Here is a 26092-nt window from a genome sequence, read left to right as displayed (position 1 = left end):
AGTTTTCTGTAATTTTGTGTATCTTTTTAATACTTTGTGTTTTATATATTTTTATCAGTTAACTTTTATAGATTATAGATCAGTTAACTTTTTTTGTTGTTTTTCATTTTTTTAATATTATAATATTTTTATTATTATTGTTATTTTCTTTTTAATGAAAAAAGTTCTAAAGTTAATATCTCCTATTAGCAAAATGTTAACTCTTGGTACAAAAATCCAAAAGTACTAACCCTTTGTTGAAATGTGTTAACCCTTGCACTAAAGTCCTTAAGTAATAACCTTTAGTGGCAAAGTGTTAACTCTTGGTACTGAACTCATAACCCTTGGTACTGAACTCGTAACCCCTGGTACTACTAAGGGTACTATTAAGGGTAATTAAAACTAAAGTAATAATTTTATATGTATATATATATAGTAATTAATAGTAAGGTCCCTTGTATCTCTTTTCTTTTTTTTGAAAGTAACTTTTTTTTTTACATAAAATCTAAAATTAAATAATTCAAATTTCAAAAACTGATTCTCATAAAAAAAAATTTGAAACAAATTTTTTTTTCAGAAACCAAAACTAAAATTTGAAACAAATTATCTTTTCAGAAAAGATTTAAAAGAAAAAACAGAAAAGATTTAAAAAACAGAAAAGATTTAAAAGAAAAAACAATGTTAAAAGCAAATTTTTTTGAAATGAAGAAATCATTTTGAACATGGTGTTTTGATTCAATTGAAATTTTAAAGAAATTTAATTAAATCATGTCCATATCAATCTGTTGTATACAAGAGTTTTATAAATGCGTTCTATAGGAAAGGGATTAAATAATACTGCTGATCTATAAAGTAAATACATACAAATGGTGTTATCAAAATGAAAAAATTATTTTTCAAATGTTATATATCATTTTCTTTATTAATGTTAAACATTTTAATTTATTAATGTTAAACATTTTAATTTATTGTCTATTTGTTTAATGGATTTTATGTGTTTTATTTAAAATTTGGAAGGTTATTATCATTAAACAAAAAAATTATATGATATAAATGAAAAAATGAATGAATACTTATATTCAAAGGTATACTTTCTTTTTGTTAACTTTTTAATTTTATGTGTTTTATTTAAATTTTATGTGTATATATATATATATATATATATATATATATAACATCTATTCTAGGAAATCTATTTCCTTTATTATATATATATATATATATATATATATATATATATATATATATATATATATATATATATATATATATATATATATATATATATATATATATATATATATATAACATCTATTCTAGGAAAAAGATTTCTTTTTCATGAAACATTTAGTTGCTACTATATTTTTTAATGTTCTTATTTCTTTAATATTTTAATATTTTGTGTTAACTTTCATTAAACCAATTTTCAAACTATTTTTTAAATATGTTTAATTTGATGGCAGGACGTCAGTGAGCTTCGCCGAAGTTTCAGAGAAGGAAAAATGAAAAGTTTAGATAACAGGTTAACACAACTTCGATTATTACATAAACTTTTAGAAGAAGGTGAAAATGAACTTTGTGATGCTGTCTATAAAGATTTAAAAAAGGTCTCATCAGGTTTTATACTTTTTGTAATAAACTACATTTAAGCTTTAGTATACTTTGAGATTTTTCTTTTGGACTTTCTGGCATACATTTTTCATCACATTTGATTTAATTTCATACAACAATAAACAAATTCTACAAATAACATGTTAAACTGAACAATTTGTACAAATAACATGAAAAAAAACAAATGATATGATGTTAGACTGTAAAATATGATAAAATTTTAAAAATGATAAAAGACTGTCCATATAATATTTTACTTAAATTTTTGTTTTGTAATTTTTTTTTTAATGCATAGTGCAGGGTAGAAACAAACATGATGGAATTTCTTCAAATTCGAATAGAACTTGGTAATGGTAAGCATTTTCTTGTGTGACCAGTTATAAAGTGTTATATGAGCATTAGAGTGAAGACATTTTGTAATAAAATGCAATGCTATGGCAGTTTTATATTGATATTATGATTGATATTTTTATGTTAACTTATTTATATTATATTTTGGCTGTATATTATTTTCAATGTGTTGGCTTGTTACATATTTTATTACGAACACATTAATTATTATATGTATAGAACATATTAATCTAGTAATTATATTATTATTAATATATAATGATATATATTATTAATTAATTATTATTATTACTATTAATTATTATTATTAATTAATTATTATTATATAACCATATTATTGTAAAAATAAACAAATTCAGTAAATTTTAAGTTTAGATTTAAATTAAAAAAAAAAATATATATATATATATATATATATATATATATATATATATATATATATACTGAATAAATTTTCAATGGTTACTATATACTGATAATAGATGATCACCACAAACTGATAGTAGGTGGTTATCACAAACTGATAATAGTTGGTTACTACAAACTCATAATAGGTGGTTACCACAAAGTACTTACCACAAACTGATAATAATTACTGATAAAAATTAAAAAAAACAACATCTATTTACTGAAAAAAGCAACTTTTGTAATTTTGTAGTTTTAACCAAAATTGTTGCAATTCTTTAAAAACTTTTACAAAATAAAATAAGTAATAAAAATTATAAAATTTAAATTCTGCTGCAAAGGAAAATTATAAAATTCTGTCTTAGTTTTTAAACTTGTTTAAACTTGTGTGCTAACTACTTATATGAACATATTTGAACTTGTTTTAAAGCATTTTTAGATGTAAAAATATAAATGTAAAATAAAAATCAATCTGTAATTTTTAATTTTATTTTTTAATTATCAGCAACACAAAATCTTGAAAAATGGATGAAACCAAAACAAGTTAAAGGTGATCTTATCAACAAGTTGAACACCTGTCAGTTGCATAAAGATCCACTTGGAGTTGTTTTGATTATTGGAGCATGGAATCTACCACTATGGGAAATTTTTCTTCCTCTTGTTGGTGCTTTATCTGCAGGTATTAGTTATCACAACAATTATTTTGTACCCTTATAATTAGAAGCTGCTAATTAATTATCATTATAATTAGTAGGCGAGTTAATTATTTAATTCTGATTTTATGAAATGAAAGCTTAAAGAAAATATTTTAGAAAAAGCAGAATAATCATTAAAAAAAAATTTTTGAGGTTAATAAATCTCCTTTATACATAGAGCCTGCTCAAGCCTTAACCCTTATTCTATGTATTTGGTGAAACCCCAACCTATTGGCTTTTGAAACACTTGAAATTGTTGAATGTCAATTAAAAATTTTTAGTAAAAGATTAAAAATATGTTTAAAAATTTTTTTTACAATAACAAAAATAAAGGAAATTTTTAAATTATGTATCTAATTGTATATTAGCATATCCATTATATGGGTAAAAAAATTTTTTTTTTTTTGCATATTGAAATGCATACCCTCCATTACTTTTTAACCTACCCTAACCCTTACTTAAATATAATTTAAATCAATTTGTCAACAGTTTCATATTCCAAGTTTCTTTGAATAGCACAAATTTTGATTTGGTGCCTTAACCGCCAAACTACATTAAAGTAATGGTTCCATTCATATAACTCCAATGAATAAACAAGAAAGTAGTAGATAGTTTTATTAGTTCCCAACAATTGTCATGTACAATGTTTTGCAGTTCTTGATTATAAAATGTCAACAATTCTATTGTTCTATTGCAAAAATGTTCTGTGACAATGTTGGTGTATTTTTCAATAACAGACAGATTAATAGTTTTCCAGTTGTCTCTAAACATTTTGAACATTGGGAAATCAGGGTTACTTGAAACTTGGTTTATTTTTGTTTCAAAGATACATTTTAAAACTAGTTCATAAATGTGATTGTGACAAGAAAAGAATAATAATACCTTATCTAGTTTATGTTCAAAATACACAAGCTTCTTTCAATCACTGTATTACATGCAGTTATGTCACAGCACGTTGTTTGAACTTTGTCATCAAGGTTCCAGTCATTTGTCATCAAGGTTCCAGTCTTTTGTCATAAAGGTTCCAGTTGTAAAGTCAGTTTAACACAACTTTAGCTTGATTCTGGCTGGAAAAGCTCCCTAGTTTTAGTAAAGCCAGAAGTACTTTTCCAAAAGAAATTAGAATTGGAAAGCTTTTTTCTTTAAAACTCCTTCCATACGGTCCAGTAAACAATTTCCCATCTCAGTGAACGGTCACCATTTCAGGCATATTATTCAGGAAATCTGAGATTATTTATAGATTCAGCTCTATCTTTTTTACTCTGTGTGCAAATTTTTTTTTTTTTTTTTTTTTATAATTCACCTCCCCAAGGCCGAGAAGGCCACTACAGATGAGGAGACTACTTGTGGTTATAACTCTCTCTCAACTCTTTAACTCCAAAACACAAATCTTGATGAACAAGGCTGCTGCGTGGAGAAACAAGTTGAGCGCAGTACTACCTGGGACGTGGCGGGAATCAAACTCGGAACCTCTTGCTTATGAAGTGAGCTCTCTACCAATACACCACTACCGCATCAAATGCACCACTACACCACAAATACATTTAATAGACAAATTGTTTATCAAGAATTCATAACAGCTAAGATGTAGTGCTTCTACTACAGCCTGAAGTACATAGACAGTATCCTTTATACTTTATTGACATCTATTTAAATCTGCAATTAAATTAGGTGTGATTAAGTTTTTCCTTCTTAATTTTGTAGTTGTTCTAGAACTCACTGTTTAAAAGATGGGTGGTAAGAGTTTCTCAAGACTTTCATTATCAGAGCTGTTATGTTGAACCTGATGTCCTTGCATTTGTATAAAATCTTGTGTAGTAAGAGATGACAACAAACTCCTGAAACAAATTTGCTCTTGTCTATTTTTCTCTTTTAATTTTCTTTCTTGTCTTTCCTTTTTTTTGGCAAATTTTTGTTTACACTCATTAAGCATCCTGGTATTCCCACATCCCCACCCCCACCTTTCTGGTTCACTTAGTTTTTGTAAAAATATTTTTTCTTTGTTCCAAAGCATTAACATGTGCTATATCGAATATATATTATCTAAATTATTTTGAAAGTCCTCCTCATGGCGCTTGTAACTATCTTGTATTTTTAACTCCTTCCAAGCATGGCACAGTGTAGGCATGGCCAGTAGGTGGACAAAATAAAAAAATTTTAGTTGTCTTTAAAACTTTTTAAATTTTACTTTCTGTTTAAAATTTTTTTTTGATATTTTATTTTAATTCCCATAGTTACAGGAAATCTCAGCATTTAAATAAGGAAATTTGATAAAAAAATCATAATTATATGTAATTTCAGTGAGATCAATGTTGTGTGATATTTCAGTTACATCTGTGTTGTCAAAACATTATTTTAGAATAATCAGAGATAAGAAAAGTATTTGGTTGCATAGATTTGTCATAGCATGTTATCTCAGTAATACTTTAAAGAACAATTTTTTTTTTTTAAACTTTTAAGAAAATATTCTTTTGCTACACTGTAACTAATGATTGAAACAATTTGCCATGTGCTGTCTAATATTCATTTGTCTAATATTTGTTTGAGCTATATGATGCTTTAATTGAGTTTCCATTGGCTGCCCATCCCTTTAAGTCCCTGTTCTGACTTTATATTATTTCAATTTGATTACTATAGCACCTAATTTTACATAAAAACAACCTATTTTTACATTAATGTTATTAACAGTTTTTTATTTGCGCTATGCACACTATATTTTGCGTGTGTATTAACTTTTATGATTTGTAATACACCTTTTAGCTTTCTCGCTAGATCCTAAGTAAGCCTTATGGTGTTTTTAAATGTACCTGTATATTTTACTCAAAAACTGAAGGTCACATCACATTTCTGAATTTCGATTTCAAATCAATGGTCCCAGCAGTCTGTATAAACAACACATGGTTTTATTATAAACTTTGCCTACATTTTTACTTGGAAAACCAGATAAACTATGACTTCCTGAGGTTTTTAATTGACAAAATCCTAAGATAAAAACATAATTGATAAGCTCAAAAATAGTATGAATAATGATTCTAATGATAAATAACTGATTTCTCGTGATTGTATATATATTTTATTCTATTTTTCTAACCTTGGAAAGTTAATTTAAACTTATGTTTGAAATCTAAAACATTATTTACACTTCTTATCAACCTTGTTTTATAGGCATTATTTATGTATAATTATATGTAAAAATTACTAAGCAGCATGTAATATTGCTAAATTTATTTAGGTGTAACACTAGTATTCTATAGTAATGTATTTTCAGGTTCTTAGTGACAAGATATTCAGTTAGTTTTTTAAGATATTCACTCATAGTTTTGCCAAAATTATGAGTACAATTTTTTTTTAACTTTTTTTACAATTTTTTCAAAATGTGGAAAAATAAATGCTATTAGTATATGTTTTAGTTATTCTATTTAAATATGCTTACGGGATGTTAAATATGCTTACGGGATGTTAAATATGCTGACGGGATGTTAAATATGCTTACGGGATGTTAATTTTGCTTACGGGGTGTTAAATGTGCTTACCAGATGTTAAATATGTCTGTGGAATGTTAAAAAGAGCCCAAGGATTCTGTTCTTGAATAAGATCAGTGCATTAAAGGTGAGATAGAAAGCTTGGGTATGATTTTATTAGATGTTTGTAGATCTCCTATTTAAGTGAATTGTATTATTGAACTTACAATGATTGATTGGAAAGTTTAAACGAAATTATCTGGAACAACTAACTCATCACATTATTCCTTATATCCTTATACAAATATGGTCTTTTCAGTCTCAACGTATGGATTTGATTTTTTAACATTAAAACCAAATTTTATAAATTGGGTTTTAGTGTTTTTAGCTTGTATATTTTAAAGGTAAAAATAGGAGAAAATTTTTTTGTATTCTTTTATTTTTAAAGGATTTAACTTAAACATTTTTTCTGAAAACTTAAATTCTATACCAATATCTCAGCTTTAAGCTTCTATCTCTTGAAATATATAAATATACTTGTACACTATCCATCACAATGTATCACTGAAGAAATTACTTTTTAAGGGTGTTCAAGGGTGTTTTGAAAATAGGGACACAAAGATTAACTGAGGGTGTACATTGAAGAAGAAGCACCTTAGTATGATAGAGGTAAATACAAATCGAAAAATTTATTAAAATTAAAAAAAAAATGTTAAGTATAATAACACATTAAAATTAGCTCAGTTAGGTTCTTATCCTCCATATTTAAAGAAGAATTATGAATTCATGATACTTTACATAATATGCCATTCAACAATATCCCTAGTTCATTCATTCAACAACGTCCATTTTTTTTGAATGCATCTAAATCTTATTTAGGAAATTGTGCCATACTCAAACCTTCTGAACTTTCTCCACATACAGCTCTTGTTATAGAAAAACTAGTTCCTAAGTACTTAAATAGGGTATATTTTTTTTATTTTTTTTTTTTATTTTAATAAATTACGAGAAGCGTTTATAAAATAATAGTTTTTTACTCTGTTTTTTTAGGATTGTATTAAAGTTATCAATGGAGGCGTTGCTGAAACAACTGCACTTTTGCGTGAAAGATTTGATTACATATTTTATACTGGCAGTACGAATGTAGGTCGAATTGTTATGAAGGCTGCTGCTGAACACTTGACCCCTGTAACTCTGGAGCTTGGTGGAAAGTGGTAATTTTTTAAAGTAAAAGTAAATTAAAAGTTATCTTGTTTGATGCTGAAACTCTATATGAGATGTTCCCAGTGGGCACATGATGTGTTTTAGACGTCTAAAAAATGTATTAGTACATTAAAATACGTGTTTTAAATGTCTTAAAAACTTCTTGTGCCCACTGGGTTATATGAGAAAATGCATTTTGAATTTTGTAGTTTTTTATATTTAGTTTTATCAATATTAATTTTAATTGTTATCAAATAAATATATCTATGTGATATATTTAGGGTTAGAATTAGAGTATACAATTATCAATGCGAATTTAGCAGTGCATAAAATGACTTTGATGATATACTGATGATATGATGATGATGTCACTGATGACATACTGTTGAAATCATGATATAATGATGATGTCACTGATGACATACTGTTGAAATCATGATATGATGATGATGTCACTGATGACATACTGTTGAAATGATGATATAATGATGATGTCACGGGTGACATACTGTTGAAATCATAATATGATGATAATGTCACTGATGACATACTGTTGAAATCATGATATAATGATGGTGTCACTTATGACATATTATTAAAATAACCATTTTCAGGGCTACAATGATTGAGAGTTTGTGTTTTGGCATATGTGTATATATATATATATATATATCAACAACATATAGTTGCCATCTACAAAATATAAATTTTAGAAACAAAAAATAGTGAACAAATTCTCTCAGATATAAATTTTCAGTTATTTTATGCATTTTTAGTTGCAAGTAAAAACAATAAAAAGATCTGTTTAAAAAAAAATGAAAAGATCTTTTTAATGATAGCCAGTCTTTAAAATTTTCTAGGAAGTCCTAGAGCTTAAAAAATAAGTTTTTTTTTAAACCTCTAGGACTTCCTACATAGACTATAACAAAACTGCAACACACCCTGGTCTAGCATTACAATCATTTACAAGATTTTTTAATTGTTCATGTGAAGCGTTATACTGTTTGTTTCTCTGTTTGTTTTGGTTATTTTTGATGAAACCATAACGCTTGTCCTCAGTTTTGACATCAACAGCATATTACTGAATTAATTTCTTTCTGTAAAATATTACTCTTCGTCCAATTCTTTACCATTTTCAGGGTTCAACACTTGATTTAAAAACCAGATACCTGCCCATTTTCCAGTAACAAACTAAATTGCCATCTCAAGAAAGTCTGATAGAATTAGTATTTAAGCAAGTAGTAAATAAATTACTTAGGAGTTCTATCTAGCTTGGCTAGAAAAAGTTTTCTCTAACTTTTTGTACTTTAAAACCTAACTTTTCTTTTATTGTTCTTCATCGCAATTATGTAATGTTCATCTTTTTCCTATCAAAATGCAAATACCAATTCTTAACCTTAATTTCTTAACTTCGTAACTTTTTAACTACTCTGATGACTGCTATATGGTATGTCGCTATGGTGTAGTGTTGTAGTGGTAGAGCACTGAACTCTGATAAGCAAAAAGTTCCAAGTTCAATCCCCACCATGTTCCTGGTAGTACCATGCTTAACTTGTTTCTCTGCAGAGTGGCCATGTTCATCAAGGTTCATGTTTCAGAGTTATAGAATCGAGAGAGAGTAGTAACCATAACCTAAGTGCTTCATTTATTAATATTTATTGAAGGTTTATAATGGTTGCCATTGTCACCTATTGACTACTACTTTTATGTTCTCTATTCCCTCAGAATTAAATTTGATGGAATGTTTGGAATTTTAATTTTCATCTAAGGAAATATTTTTTTAGGATCATTAGGTTTATTGTTGTTTATCCCACTTTACAAGATAATTCTTACTGTTTTAAATAAAGATTTTTTGTCTTTTTTGTAATATCTAATAAACCATTAAAACTATAAGTACCTTTAAATTAGTCCATAATTTCAAACATTCATCTGAAATTTTCAATGTAATATATATAAACTTTTGTTGAGTAATATTGAAATATTATATAAAGTTGAGTAAACCTTGTGCAGTTAAAAAGTTGTTACAAATATAATAAAATAGTAGTGGAGACCAAGTCTAGTTGCAACAATTCTTTTAAATTATTTTTTTTTTGAAATTTTTTTTAGGGCTGTAAAATCTTGTTAACTTATTATTCAACAAAACTTAGTTAATCCACAATAGTGAAAAAAAAATGACAAAAAAAATGTTGCAACTATGAACGAGGTAAGTTGCAACACAACACTTTGAAAATGTTGGCTCTGCAGAGTTCTCAGAAAATTTATTACTTTGTAGTTTATATTCACATAAATTTAAAGGTATTTGTAAACCCAGAAACATTTTTTTTTGAGCATGAAGGCGATTGGTTTAATTTGTAGAACAAATCTATACCTACAAAATTAAATTTATTAATTGCTAAAATAACAGGTTAAAGTTGTGAAATTATTTAAAGAGAAATTAGAAATTTGTATCAAGGTAAAAAAAAGTAAATAAAAAGTATAAAACTTAAAGAAAGGAAAAAATTTTACTTGAAAGACAAACAAATTAATAATTATAACCCAAAATAATGTATCCAATGGTCTGAATCACATTTCAGAGATTCAGATAATATATTGTATTAAATGGCATTGTATTAAAATTGGATCTCCAAGTATTATATTTACCTAATTCTTTTAAAAATTGACTGTAAATATTAAAAAAAATGATTTTAAGAATTGTTTATGACACAATAGAGTACTATTCTACAGTTTTAGGGCCACCCACAAATGCTGTATCAAGTTACCCTATACTTGCTGATAGAAAGCAATCGCTTTATTTTTAGTAGTAACTTGTTTTTTCAATAATTTTGTTTAATGAAGTAAAGAGCCAAAGAATCGAAGTTTACAAAATAATGTTACTTATTGATAGACACATTAAATAATTATTTATAACATACCTTAACAAATTAATAACATACCTTAACAAATTAATAACATACCTTAACAAATTAATAATATACCTTAACAAATTAATAACATACCTTAACAAATTAATAACATACCTTAACAAATTAATAACATACCTTAACAAATTAATAACATACCTTAACAAATTAATAACATACCTTAACAAATTAATAACATACCTTAACAAATTAATAACATACCTTAACAAATTAATAACATACCTTAACAAATTAATAACATACCTTAACAAATTAATAACATACCTTAACAAATTAATAACATACCTTAACAAATTAATAACATACCTTAACAAATTAATAACATACCTTAACAAATTAATAACATACCTTAACAAATTAATAACATACCTTAACAAATTAATAACATACCTTAACAAATTAATAACATACCTTAACAAATTAATAACATACCTTAACAAATTAATAATATACCTTAACAAATTAATAACATACCTTAACAAATTAATAACATACCTTAACAAATTAATAACATACCTTAAAACTTAGCAACATCAAAAACTAATAAATTACTTTGCCATTAAAAAATAAAAAATTCAACCTCTTGCAGTCCTAATGATATCAAATGAAATTCTTTTTTTGTCAAAACATAGCTCTAGTAGTAACTGTTTCACCAAATGAAATTGGTTGTCACAACTCTTATGGTGCCTCCACGATTAAAATATTTCATGGTGCCCACTCTCCCTTAGTAAAAAAGAATCCATAATGAGTCTTAGGAGTTTTACTCCTATCTATAAAATGTTTTTTGAACAACTCTATAGTGTACGAAAGAAATTAAAAATTTACACAGTTGAATTAAACAGAAATTAACCAAATAAATATAAACTCTTTACAGTTGTTACAGTTATTATCAGTAATAATTACAGTTGTTCAGTATCAAATACAGTTCAGTATCAAATACAGTTATCAGTAATAATTACAGTTATTATCAGTAATAATTACAATTATAATTACAGTTGTTGAACAACAACATTTTTTTATTTATTTATTTTTAAAAACATTTGTAGAGATAAATTCAAAATAAAAAATTAACAAAGCAGGTAATATATTCAATTAAAAACAAATGCACAAAGTAGAAACAATTAAATTTATAATCTATATAAACGTTTTGTATTTTGTAAAGTAACATATTTTTAAAAAAAATATTTAAATAATTATTTAAATAAATTTAAATAAGTATAATGTCTATAGAAAAATTTATAAATTAAGAAAATAATATTACTTTTATGAACTATTACAATTTAAAGTATATTTGAAAAAGTTAGTAAACATTTAGTTTCCAACCTTCTAGATATATCTTTAAGTTATATAATAAAATAAAAAATTGCTTTTATTTCTTTTTTTTTTTTTAAGTTCTTGAGTCTAAATTAGTCTAAATGGAAAAAAAAGTTAATAAAGTGTAATTAAAAGCTTCATAGTATAAGAAGTATAAATATATCAGAAGAAGATAGATAAGTTAGTCTATTTAGCAGCACTCCTCGCATGTTCTCCTTATTTGTCAGTTGCAGCACTCTGAGGGTTTGGCATGGGGCAGCGATCTTTTTTTTCATTATTCTTTGTTTTTTTCATTATTTCATGAAAAGGTCATATGCTATAAAAATAAGCAAAACTATTAAGCAAATTTTTATATAAATTTGCTATAGTGTATATATATATAAAAAATTGAAAGCATATAAAGTATACAGTGGGTGTTGGTGGTACAGTCTATGGACGGTGGGCACTGTTTTGGGGGATAGTTTTAAACTTTGTGTATACTTTATTTACTTTATGTGTTTAGTGTATTCAGTTTGGTCCCAAAAAGCAATAATTTTTTAAAATCCTTATTGAGACTACCTAAATGTATAAAATACTAATAAAAATATGATAAAATAATTATTGTGTTATTTTATTTTAACATTTAACAGACCCTTAATGCTGTAAAAAAAAATTGTTTAAAGTATTTTATGTTGCCTCTAAAATACAGCAAAATTATATAAAATTACAAAAATTTTAATGAAAAATTACAAAAATTATAAATTATAGATAGTGTTCAATCATTTCATAAAAAACATATCAAAGAAAAATGTTATCATTAAAAAAACTTGTAAAAATAGACTTAAATTTTTAGTTGAAAAGTGTCATTTATGCAGTAAAATTACAATAATTTTTATAGAAAAGATTTTTTTGAAACTTTTGTTTTGATTTCACTTCATTTGAGACCTAACATAGCATACTTTTAATTAATATTAAGGACTCGTTAAATATTTAAGACTCTTGGGTAACCCCTAAAAATAACTTTTATTTAGAAATTTTTTAAATCCAGTCTTTTTTTACTACATGTAACACACTTAAGTAATCTGCATAGGCTTTTTTAAAAATTGTTGTTTTTGTGGGGACACCCTATATCATACCCTAATCAATTATTATTATAAGTTTTATATTTTTAATAGTCCAGCAATTGTGGATAGCACCTGCAATTTTTCTGTAGTTGCACAACGTATTGCATGGTCTAAGTTTTCTACATGTGGACAGGTTCATTTTTTATTTTAGGATTACGTTATTACCTATTCTTTTAATTATGATCTAGTGTTTTCTCCTTTTCTGTTACATTCCAGTTAACTCTTTTGGCACAGCCAAAAAAAAGCAACTTTTTAAGGAGTCTTACAAAAACATAAATATCTTTAAAACTAAAAGTCCTAGGTATATAATGTTATACGTTATTGAAAAGCTTTTAAAATTTTGAATAAATCTAATTAAAATTTTTTATTCATAATGATGTTAAAAATCATAATGATGAAAAAAAAACTAATTTTAAGGGGTCTTTAAAAATATTTTTTATACAAAAGTTGATCTAAAAGTTCATGATAAAGTCATATGTAAAAACTATATATTAAAGAAATTCCATTATACTTCTAAAATAATAAATTCCATCATACTTCTAAAGTAAAAAAATTTCATCATACTTCTAAAATAAATAAAATTAATCTATAATTATGAAAATCTGAGCTATGTCATTGCAAAACAGTTTTTTGCTGCAGTGCAGTGTAAGGCGGCACTGAGGTGCAGTTGTAAAGAATACTTTCTTGTTGTTTTTATTAAGCGTAGCATACATTATAGTTTCGTCTTTTGCTTCCAAACTTTTGTAGATGAATAGTATTTCCCAAAGGATAAATATGGCTTATGTTGTGAAGGATTGGCATATTCTTCATGCCCAATTGAATCCCAAATGAGTTCCTCTTGGAAGCCTCAAAGGCTATAGTAAGGTTTTTCTTTCATTTACATTTTGTATTTACAACATAGAATTTCCAAATAACCAACTATTTCTGATTGGCTAATCATTATGTAATAAATTGCAAAAAAATTCACTTAAAAAGCTTTGTTGTTTAAATATAGTGGCAAGAAGTCATTGAATACCAGTGAACAAAGTTTTCAAATACTGTGTTGAAAGAGTTAATCAAAAAGTAGAATAGGATAAAAATGATCATTTAGTTAAAAGTAGTATTTTTATAAATGCTTATAATTTTAAATATTTTTTATAATTAATTCTGAAATTCTTTTACAATAGTTATGTTTGGCAGTTGATTACATACTTTGTCTTCCAAATTGTGAAGAAGCACTTGTTGCTGCTCTCATAGCTTCCATAAAAAAGTTTTATGGTGACAATCCAAAAACATGTGAAAGTTATGGAAGAATCGTCAATAAGCATCATCACCAGTAAGTAAATATATATTTATACTTACATATGTATATATAGATATGTATATGTGTGTGTTTGTGTTTATATGTATATGTATATGTATATGTATATGTATATATATATATATATATATATATATATATATATATATATATATATATATATATATTAAGCCTTCTTAGGAGATGCGTGCGATTGCACGCCTTAAATGACAACACATAAAATATTTTGTTTTGACAAATTAGCCACAGCTCCTTGCATGGTTTAAGTGCATTTAAATAATGCACTGAATAAACAAATGTAAACTTAAATTAAGATAAAAAATAATCAAACTATAAACTGGAAAAATTGGAAAAAATGGAAACTGAAACAAAAATACAAAACTAAAATAAAAAATAAAAATCTTAATGAATGATAAAATTGATAAAAATAAACCAGAAAAAATAAAAACATAAATTTAATATATGTTTTTAATTTAATTTAAAAGTTCACAGAATTTAGAAACAATCAAAGTTTATCCAAAGAAAATCGAAGAAAGTTCAAGAAAAAATCAACTTGGCGAAATAGGAAAAATTATTAGCTTTAAACTATTAATTGAAATGCTTTTAAATTAAATTAAGTTTGAGATGCTTTTAAATTTAAAATTATATTAGCTTTATGCATTTCTCCGGTTTATCCCTTATTTATTTTATCATTGGCTAAGTTCATTTCTCTTTTCTTTTTATGGTTTGTTTATTTTTAATTTTCTCTTTAAATTGTTTTTTTAAACATGAAAATTAACAATATATGCAAAAAACTGTGGCAAGTTTATGCATGGTCACATAAGGTGTGCAACCATATATATATATATAAAAAATAAATATATCAAGCCTTTTCAGGAGACGCGTGCATATATATATATTTTTTTAATATTTAATCAAATCTTTTTATTATTTTTGTTTTTTAGAATAATATCAAATACTTCAGTATGTATATACACACTTGTTTTTTTATAACTTATTGTATTTAAACTTATTGGAATAAAATAATGGTACATACTTGCGCCAGGAACTGTTCTACTATCTAAATTTTTTTTTTCTATAAATTTGTTCGAGTTTGATCCTTTGAAAATAACTTAAAACAAATGCCATTTATTTTGACTTTACAAAAAGAGCATATTAAATTGCCGTACAATGCGGTAGTGGTGTAGTGGTAGAGCGCTCGCTTTATAAGGGAAAGGTTCCAAGTTTGATCCCCACCATGTCCCTGGTAGTACCACGCTTAAGTTGTTTCTCCGCCCAGTGGCCTCGCTCGTCAAGTTTGCTATGGCAACAAAGATTGAAGAGTTTTCAAATTGTGCAGTAAAAAAGCCATCAAAAAAATACTTTACACAATTAAGTTTTGTATTTTGGTAAAAAAAAATTGTATTTTGGTGATGGTATGTATGCACATACATTATGCATACCTGATGCTTAGGTTTCAAAGTACTAAACTTTGAGAAACTGACCTTAACATTAGGATAGTCTTTTTTAAATGCAACATGTAATTCATCAAGATTGAGAAGTAAAAACTTTTTTGAATATGTTGGTTTTTCTTTAAACTAACAAAATCTTTTTTTCCTGGCATTCTTGAAAACTCATCATTGTGATAAAAGTTAATTACTAACTGGGTTTTTCTGTGGAAAGAGAGTTTCCAATTTTTTTTTTCTGGCAATGGTAGAATCTCTTGCTTATTTTTAACATGTCTTGAAGTTCAAACAAGATACTCAAACACTTCAAAGCAACTTGATATCTTTTTATGTGTCCATGATTCTGGTGCAAGTGTTAACATTTGCACTTTATGGCAATAAGAGTCCGTCACAGAAATTTTCCTTTTGATTTTATACATTAAAGTGTCTAGCTAATCTTTCTTTAATATATTGTTAGAAATGTTGCTTTTTGTTTCTGCTGTTAAAGAAGCTTCATCAATATCATATCCTAATGAAACTATTTTTGCAACTCTGTCTATAGTGTTGCCAAACTTTTATTTTGCAGTGTTTTGGAACACTTTTCAATTTGACTGGTAAAATCCCAAGCAATTCTATAGAGGTATTTGTTATATGATTTTTAAAAACAATTTTAACTCGAACTTTCAAAACACCATAGTGTTTATTCGAAAAATATTCTAAAACGTTGAATTCAAATGCAACAAAACAATTTACCAAGTTTGAAATACAATCAAAATAATTTGAACGCTTAAAAATATTTTTTTCATTATGCTTCTAAATTCTATTTTAGAAATAGTTCATCACTATTTATTCATTTTTACCTAATAAAAAAATCTGAGAAGGTGGGGGGAGGATGTTACTCCACCCTTTTTCCCCCTTCATATGTCCATGACTATGAATATATTTTATACACTCAAACCTCTTTTTATGCGGTCCTTTTTTATGCGATACTTTATTTGTGCGCTTTGTTTTATGCGATTTTTTTTGTGCGATCTCATATAATTTTATTTTTGAAGTCGCAATAATTTCAATATCAACGATTAAAATGTGTAATATGTATGTACATATGTCATTATATAGTTACTGTTATGAACATGCAACCACAAATTGCGTTACAAAGTTAACTTTTGAATATTTTTTATATAAGAGTTGAATTGAATTTTTGTGTAGCAATAGAAAGACTTTTTTTATGCGGTCCATATTTAACCGCATAAAAAAAATGTTTTTAATATTGTTATGAAAACAATTTTTTTAGGTACTCCTGAAGTTTTATGTGATTTTTATATTTTTATAAGTTTTATGTGATTTTAATATTGTTTCGAAAACTATTTTTTATAGGTACTCCTGAAGTTTTATGTAATTTTTTTATGCGTTTTTTTTTTATGCAATCCCTATCTACCACACAAAAAGAGGTTTGAGTGTACTAGTTATTAAATAACACTATATCGAAGTTTCAACTAAAAAATCTTTTTTTTAAAGTTCTGAAAAGGCGTTATTTTTGAGTGCTTACTTTGATCAAACCTTAGAAAGGCAGTACATGAATGTAATTTTTTTTCAGTAGACCTAAAATAAATTAATGATATACAATCGATATTTTTGCCAGCAATTTTGGGTGACAGTCTCTATTTTAGCTCCAAAAATCAATAATTTTTAGTCAATAATTTAAAAAAAAGGGGATAAACAAGGCATTTCTTGAGACTATCAAGTCCTAAAAGTTTTTTTTAAATTCCTTAAGGAAAAATCTATTTGGACTCCAAATTTTAGAAAAATTCTCTGAACCATTATTAAGATATTACCTGTCAAAAGTTCCTTTGTTGTTTCCTCAGATGACCACAAAAATGTCGAATCAGCATTATTTCAATTATATATAGATTGCAAATGATGTAAAAATAATTATAATATCAAAATGTTATCAATGTAATGTTGATGGGGAACTTTCTTGAAGAACATGAAACTACCCATCACAAGTTATTTCTTATGTGCACGTTCCAGTACGTGGGTTTATAAATAATGTTATTCATACTTTTTGGAGTTTTTTCTATAAGGAAATTTCAATTTAGTATTAATTATTGTATTGTAGCATTTTATGGCTGGGAAGGGAGTATGGTGGTCCTAAACTATTGAATTTAAAAGACTTATGAATTTTGGTAAATATTGTATATTAGTTATTAGGTTTTTCTTGGTTCAAAGGTTTTAAGTTTTGTTAATAATTGATTTACAGAAGAATATCCAAGTTGATTGATAAATCGAAAGTTGTCTATGGTGGAGAGATCGATGAAGATGATTTATATATTGCTCCTACTATACTGACAAATGTTACACCTAATGACCTCATTATGAAAGAAGAAATATTTGGACCTTTGCTTCCTATTATAACTGTGTCTTCTTTGCAAGAAGCTGTTGACTTTATTAATGAAAGGTTTGATATTGTTTAGGTTCTATCGCACTTTTTTTTCACTTTTTTTTTTCATTTTCTTTTTTTCATTTTTTTTTAACAGAGATAAACCCCTTGCAGTGTATATGTTTTCAAATGACGAGAAATCTATCAGCTTTGTGACTTCTGAAACTTCATCAGGGGGAATGTGTATTAATGATGCAGCTGTGCATGCAGCAGGTACAAAGTACGGTTTTTAAATTTTTTCCATTTGCTGCTTTTTTCACATTGTGAGGTTTATAATGTGAACATTTTGCACTATATGAAAAGTATTTGCTCTACATGAACATTTTCGAGACTCTTAGTATTGTTAATGCTAAGCTAACATTATGGTGAGTCTAATCTTTAAGCTGATAATAATTAAATGAGATCAAGTCTCAACACTTCCTTTGCAAAGTTATTTTCTAGATTTTTGTTTTTATATAGTTTCTAAAGGAATAAAAAAAAGCACAAGTTAATTCTTTATCAAATCGATTGTTTTATTAGTTTTCTGATTTTTCTATAATCAGTAGAAGAATGAGAAAATCAAATAAGTATCCATGCGATTTTATAGCATAATAAATTGTGCAGCGAGACAATGGTCATAGTGCTATAAATATTAAAGAGTATTACCATCTGTAAAAAAAAATCTTTATTCAAAGTCCCAGGGAAATCTCTAACCTCTATAATGATCTCTCTTAAAATTTTACCTATAAACGGATTATTACTCACTGATATTTTATTATATATTTACTAATAATGCAATACTGCTGTCATAAACTTTATCACTGTATATGCAGTTTAGTTAAAAGAAAATGAAGCTTTTACATTTTTTATCATAACATTTTTTTAAAATACTTTTTTTTTAAATACTTTTAAAATATTAGGTTTCAAACATTCTAAATTAAAAAAATGAATATAAAACAATAAATTGATTTTTGCCAAAAAAAATATTTCTAATTGTTTTTAAATTACTGCTAAAACTAGGTATATTAAAATAGGCATAAAAAGTGTGGATACTATTGATTTATGAAAAATGTGTATGTGTGGATACTGTTGATTAATGTAAAAATACAAAATTTAGTTTAACAATGTTTTAGTCAAAGTAACCTTATTTTAAATTTTTCTTTTACATTCAAGAAATTCTTTTTTAACATTAAATGAAAAAATAATTAACACTTTCTTCTAAATAATTGATAAAGGGTTTTTTAAATCTGTTTAGCACTTTTAAGTTTTCCCAGAATGTTATAATTTTCGTTAGGAAATAATTTTCTTAAATTTTTTATTGTATTTTTATTGTCTTTTATACCAACAGTGTGGTTTGCTTTTGTTTTTGTAATCCTCTATTCATTGGTTTCTTCGAAAATCCAATTTTTTGTGGTTTGATTCTGATGATTTGTTGTCGCCATTTTTGAAAAAACGGATTTAGATTTCTATTCACTGCTTTCAATTGCTTCATATCATACAAGTAGGGAAATAACTTGTTAACTTGTTTCTTTGTTTTATGATCTAAGAATTTCCTGGCTAAACATAAAAGTCTGCATTATCTCAGTCTTATATTAATTATATTTTTAGAAGTTGACCACATGTTTAAAATCTTCAAAATCATAAAAATTCTTTTTTGTTGCATATTTAATTCTATAGAGAAATGATTTTGCAGACATGAAGGTATGAACAGGCTCAAGATAAATTTGATTTCTTTGATTGTGGATTCTGCAGTACATTATGCAAATATTATTATGTAAATTATGCACACAAAAAAAAGTTTTTTTGACTGCTGTAATTATCAAGTAATAGTAAAATTTTTCTGAAATTCTTGAATTCTGTTAAAATGTTGAAACCAAATCTGTGAAATATTGTGTTCAGAGTTATATTGCCTAGTGCCAAGGCATCGTAAATATTTGTACTCGTCTCTTTTCTTGTATTGGAACGAAAGTTTTATGATATACATTTGAATGTCTTGTAAAAATAGTACCTTTAAAGTTATTAGAGGAAGCATAGCTACATTTCGCAAACCTGCTCAAATGATAATGGAATCTTTGTCCAATTCATTTTCACATATCTTTAGTAAATTGATTGAAGTTGGTTGACAGGTTTATCCATTACTTGACATCCGTATTACTCCAGCTTCTGTATCTAAAGTGATTTCCTGCTTAGACTCTTCTACAGCTTGTGGTCTGGACAACATACCTGTTATAGTCATGACATTATAGATTAAAATACTCAATGACCACTTTTCTCCAACTTTTCTATAAAGTTATTTTGGTTAAAAAAAACTTAATAGAAAATTCTACTAACGTTGTCTCTACATTGCACAATGGTCTATAATGCCAAAAAATCTGGTTAAAATCATAATTTTAAAAATAATTAATTAATTTTTTTCTAACCTCTGCTGTATTGGCTTTTTTGAATTAAATGATGTTATTTGCCCTCAAAGTGGTTGCTATAGAAACCATTTCACCCTAAAAATAGTGTTATATATTTGACTATTTAGTTATTTGACATATTTGAGTTTAGTAAATTCCATGTAGATTCTAAACTCCAATCTTTTGTATGTTTGTTTATATAAAGATGTTTTCCCAAAACTTGCGAGCCTGGAAACCAAAAATACCCAAAAAAGTAAGCAAAAACCACACAATTGTGAGGGGTAACGGTTTTTCAAATTATAGTTTTTAACATCCTAAACTAGGAAACATCTTTAAGGTTCTAAAATTTTATTGAAAAATAATATTCTGTTTAGAAATCATTTAAATTTACAGCCATCTCGATTTGAGGGTTGCAAACTTTAAACAGTTATAACTTTTGAATGCCAGATGATTTTTTAATGAAATTTCAAATGTATATACAAATTATTAAATGAAATGTTAAATGAAGTAATTTTTTTTCCGGGAAAACCAACTCCCCTCACATTTGGGCAGGTAAAATTTACTTTTCGGGGCATTTTTGTTGCATGACTCTAATCTGCGCAATTTTTGCCAAAATATTTAATGACGTAAGTATTTACAAAATTTTTTATATTATTCTAATAAACATTTCTTTTTAACAATTTTTTAAAGTTAACATTTTATTGTAAACTAATTTTCTATGAAGTTAACAGTCTTACACCGAAGATAACAGTCTTGAAGTTGAAGTTAACAGTCTTACACCGAAGATAACAGTCTTGAAGTTGAAGTTAACAGTCTTGAAGTTAACAGTCTTACACCGAAGATAAAATAAAAGAGTGATAATACTGTTACAAACAATGATGTTTAAGTTACTGCTACATTTAAAAGGGCTGAGTAATAGAAATACTAGGTGTGCATCTCACATGACCAGTATGTCACATGACCAGTATGTGTACTTTAGTTATGATTAACTAAAATAATAGAATTTAATAGAAAATTTGAGTTTTGGTTAAGTATTTTCCACAAATAGACCTCAACAAATAACACAAATAGACATGTACATTGTGCTCACATTTATCTCAACAAAAAAAAAATTTATTATTATTATCATTTTATATTTTTATATATAATTATTATAATTGCGTTGAAATTAAAAGATGACATTTGTATTATTATTTTTGCATTTTTTATTCAATTAGTACCTAATCTTCCATTTGGTGGAGTTGGTAAAAGTGGTATGGGTTCTTACCACGGAAAGAAATCATTCAACACTTTTTCTCACACAAAATCATATTTGTACAAAAATCAAAGACTTGAAAATCTAAATGCGTAAGTTTTTTGTTTTGGTATTACACTTTAGGTGTGTATATATATGTATATAGACACACACACACACACACACACACACACACACACACACGCGCACACACGCACACACATATATATATATATATATATACATATATATATAAACAATTTTAAAATGTATTCTACTAAGTAGAGTGCTCAATGTTCTTAAAAGAACAGAGCAATTATAAATTTGTAGAAGGTGATTTTCGTTAAGTGATTTTCTACTAATTTATATATATATATATATATATATATATATATATATATATATATATATATATATATATATATATATATATATATATATATATATATATATATATTAAATGTTGACATCTTTAATAGATCTTATTTGTATAAATATTTTAAAATAAAACTTCTTTTATTGATTTATTTCTATTTGTTAAAAAAATATTTATTTTTACGATATTTCGAGGGAATATTGGTATCCTCGTTATCAAGTATATTCATAAATAAGAATAAATATATAATAATATAAGAATATATAAGAATATACTTGATAACGAGGGTATCAATATTCCCTCGAAATATCGTAAAAATAAATATATTTTTAACAAATAGAAATTAATCCATAAATAGAAGTTTTATTTTAAAATATATATGTGTGTGTGTATTTATATATATATATATATATATATATATATATATATATATATATATATATATATATATATATATATATATATAATATATATATATATATATATATTGATATACATATATATAGATATACATATATATATACATATATACACATTATTATTATTGTTAATATTTTTAGTAATTTTTGTTGTTTTAAATTTTGTTTAAGTTTTTTGAAATTTAAATTTTGTTTTGTAACGTGTATTTAAAATGCTTAAATAGGTCCTCATTTTTACCCTTTGCCCTATTGTGATCCTTTGCATTTTTTTCCGATTATTTAAAGCTTTTTGTCTATTTTATAGAACTTATATTTTTTTATTATTTGTTTGTTTTTTTAACATGCATCTAAAATGTTTAAATGCGTTAAAAAAAATCTTAATTTTATCCTTTTGTCTCGTTTATGACTCTTAGCACTTTATTTAGATTTTAAAAAAGGTCTTTTCTGATGTTATAAGACGAACTCTTGAATAAAAAAGATTTTGTTCGATTGACACAACATAAAACATAGCATAGTTTTTTTCATTTAATTGACGTAATATAAAACCTGGCATAGTTTTTTTAATTTGATTGACACAGTAATAAAACTGGCGGTGTCTTTGACTGAATATTGCTATAATAGTTTTTATGGTGGATGTTTTTCCTGCTGAATAAAATGATATTATATACACAAAGCTAAAGTTCTGATGATACCAAGTTTTATTTTTTACAAATTTTGTCCATGCTGGTCTGAATTAATTAATTATAAATATTTGAGTTTTACTCAGTTTTTTTCATTATTCTTGAATCTGATTTAAGTAAATTAAAAAGTAACCTGATCAAGTTTGAAATAACCTGTCAAAAATTGGAGTAAAACAACAATTGTTTGTGTCTTATCCAGTATAGATTTCGTGTAGTTTATTAGGATATATTTTGTGAAATGGCAGCATAATTTTTTTGCAGTTTTGTTATAAAAGTTAATTTTGAAGAATTTTTTTTTAGTAACTAGTAAGATTAAAAACTCAAGTTTTATGTAAATTTATTCTATTAAGTTCTTAATAATGTTTAAAGGTGTTATTGAAGAGTTTTACTTATTTTTAGAGTTCGTTACCCGCCCTACAAAGACGACAACGCAATAATGAAATGGACCGAGTGGATTTTGAAACCAACACTTAAGTGAACAAAAGGGTTCACTTTAATCGGAGTTCAAAATTGCATCTATGACAGTTTTAAAACGTTTCAATTTGACATCAGAATTGAAATTCAAAAGCCACTCTTTTTTTTTGTTGCAAAAAAGACACATGCCGCATTTTTTATTTAGAACTCTAGCTTTGTGTTCAAAGTTGCTTTAATGTTTTCAGTTAATGATAAAACATAAACATTAGAATAATGTAGTTTTTATGTTTTTTTTTACGTTTAATTTTATGTTTTTAATAACACAGGCTAACATTTTGATATATGCAACTCATTTTTCGCCATCACTTCAAGTTGTATATTTGGTTCAAATCTTTAGCATTTGGGGTAAAATCCCTAATATTGTTAAAAAATTATTCAAAAGTGTGTCTCAACCTGGGTCTCAAAGCGTATTTTCATAAAAATTTTAAAAATAATATTTGTTTGTAATAAAAATAAATTTTTATATTATTGCTGAGAAACATTTTGTTAAAGTTGTTTTAAAATCTTGAGCTTTTTTTTACAGTATTTTTTGTGCCAATAAATTTTATGTAAAATTATTTGTGTTTTCTAAAATGTTATTAAAAACGCAAGATTTTGTAGGCAGTGCTTATTGCTGAATTCCACAATAAAAAAGTGCATTATTTAAATTTTCTAGGAACCACTTATTACGACAAGCGCTTTTACTATCGTAAGGACGTCGTAATAAGTAAAAAATATTGATAATAATAGTTTCGTAATAAAGAATAGGACTGTAATATGCGAGATATATTTTAAAGTCTAGTTAGTTTTAGTTTAAGTAATTTATTAAAATAGTAAATAAAGATTTTATTTTTATTAATTTATTTTAAATTGAGAATAATAATATCACTATTAGGTAAAAAGAGTAATAATTTTTTCCACATATTAAAAAAAAAAACATTGTCTTTTAAATATACGGGTTTTGACAGATATAAAAGACAAAAAAAGTCAGCTAAACAAGGTTGGTTTATAAATAGTTTAATGTTTGTAGAATGTTTATATATTTTTTTCGCGACACATACTTTATAGTTTTTTGGTCATTAAAATAAATAAACTATCGACATAATCTATTATATTAGTTATATAAAAAATATATTAACTGTTATATTTTGTTATTATTCTAATATACTGTTTAACAATTTTTTTATTTGAAGTTGTAGTTATCTTAAAATCATTTAAATACAAGTATTATATACTAAATTTTATAAAATTAACAGTTGTTTGATAATTTAATTGTTTATATAGTAAATATGCTTTTGAAATATTGCTTTTTATTTTAACTTTTACAATCCTTTTTTTTTTTTAACTGAAAAGAAATTCAATATCCAATCGCTATCAAATTTTTTTATAAATCACAATTAGATAAATCACAAGAATTGCAATTAGAATTGGATCAAATAATAATTTTTTTACTTGTTTGTTTCATTTTCAGCTTCAACAAAAACGTTTGAATTAAAACCTGATTTAAATGCAAAAGATGAATCGGAAGACAAATCAATAGGTTTTTCACGCTTGCCAAGCTCGTTGACTTAGCTGCACCATCAATGATATCTTTCCAAACACCAGAAAGAGAAAGCCTTTATAAGGAAATAGATAGTTTAAGAGCGGAATGTGAAAGACTTAAATTAGTATTTGAAAACCAGAACATATTTGCTCCATTCACAATTAAGATATTCAAAAAAAATCTTGAAAAATACGTTATGCTAACAGGATTGATATGAAATTTTGTTAGTGATAATGGATTATTATGTGAAGATCAAAATAATTATTGCAACAAATTATTAGTCCTAAATGATCAAATATTGTTGACTTTAATAAAATTAAAACATAACATTTCTTTCAAAATGCTTGCTTATATATGTACTATCAGTAAGGCTACAGTGATTAGCTATTTTTGGAAGTGGATTGATATTGTATATACCAGACTGGTATTTATAAAATAATACCACCTGTTTTCAAGGCAAAGATTCCCAGACTAACATGCATAATTGATTGCTTTGAAATCTTTATAAGATCTCCACGTTATTTATTAGCCAGAGCAAAATGTTACAGTCAGTACAAGAAACATTTTATCTTTAAAGTAATGATATCTTAGTACACCACTTGGAGCAGTTAATTTTTTATCACAATGTTGGGGAGGTCGAGCATCAGGCAACCAGGTAGTGAGAGATTCAAACTTTCATTTAACTAAATACCACATTTCTGGCGATCAAATTTTTGCTAACCGTGGTTTTTACGTTGGCTGATGATTTTGCTGCTGGTTCAGGAGCTGAACTTATTGTACCAACTTACACAAAAGGAAAAGA

At 25.7% G+C, this 26092-nt stretch overlaps 1 protein-coding gene across 3 annotated transcripts; it reads left to right on the top strand.

The window, feature by feature from the left end:
* Positions 1–946: 946 nt before the first annotated feature.
* Positions 947–24322, top strand: LOC100198752 (aldehyde dehydrogenase family 3 member A2). Of its 3 annotated transcripts, none has more exons than XR_010639955.1 (12): positions 947–1064; positions 1443–1586; positions 1886–1943; positions 2852–3025; positions 7382–7467; positions 7553–7716; positions 13095–13176; positions 14210–14358; positions 18028–18225; positions 18305–18427; positions 21803–21932; positions 23694–24322. XR_010639955.1 is itself a non-coding variant. In XM_065803144.1 (12 exons), the coding sequence occupies exons 1-12, from the start codon at positions 1041–1043 to the stop codon at positions 23770–23772; spliced, it is 1404 nt and encodes a 467-aa protein (XP_065659216.1). In that variant the 5' UTR covers positions 947–1040; the 3' UTR covers positions 23773–24322. The 3 variants fall into 3 exon arrangements, 2 of the variants coding, with proteins under 2 accessions (XP_065659216.1, XP_065659217.1); XM_065803144.1 differs by having other exon boundaries at positions 18305–18420; XM_065803145.1 differs by having other exon boundaries at positions 994–1064; positions 1891–1943; positions 18305–18420.
* Positions 24323–26092: the final 1770 nt, after the last annotated feature.

The sequence above is a fragment of the Hydra vulgaris genome, chromosome 08 (assembly GCF_038396675.1).
Source record: "Hydra vulgaris chromosome 08, alternate assembly HydraT2T_AEP".
In the NCBI taxonomy this organism is placed as follows: Eukaryota; Metazoa; Cnidaria; class Hydrozoa; order Anthoathecata; family Hydridae; genus Hydra; species Hydra vulgaris.
The sequence above is the reverse complement of the archived record's forward strand: the minus strand, read 5'-3'. Positions and strand labels throughout refer to the sequence as shown.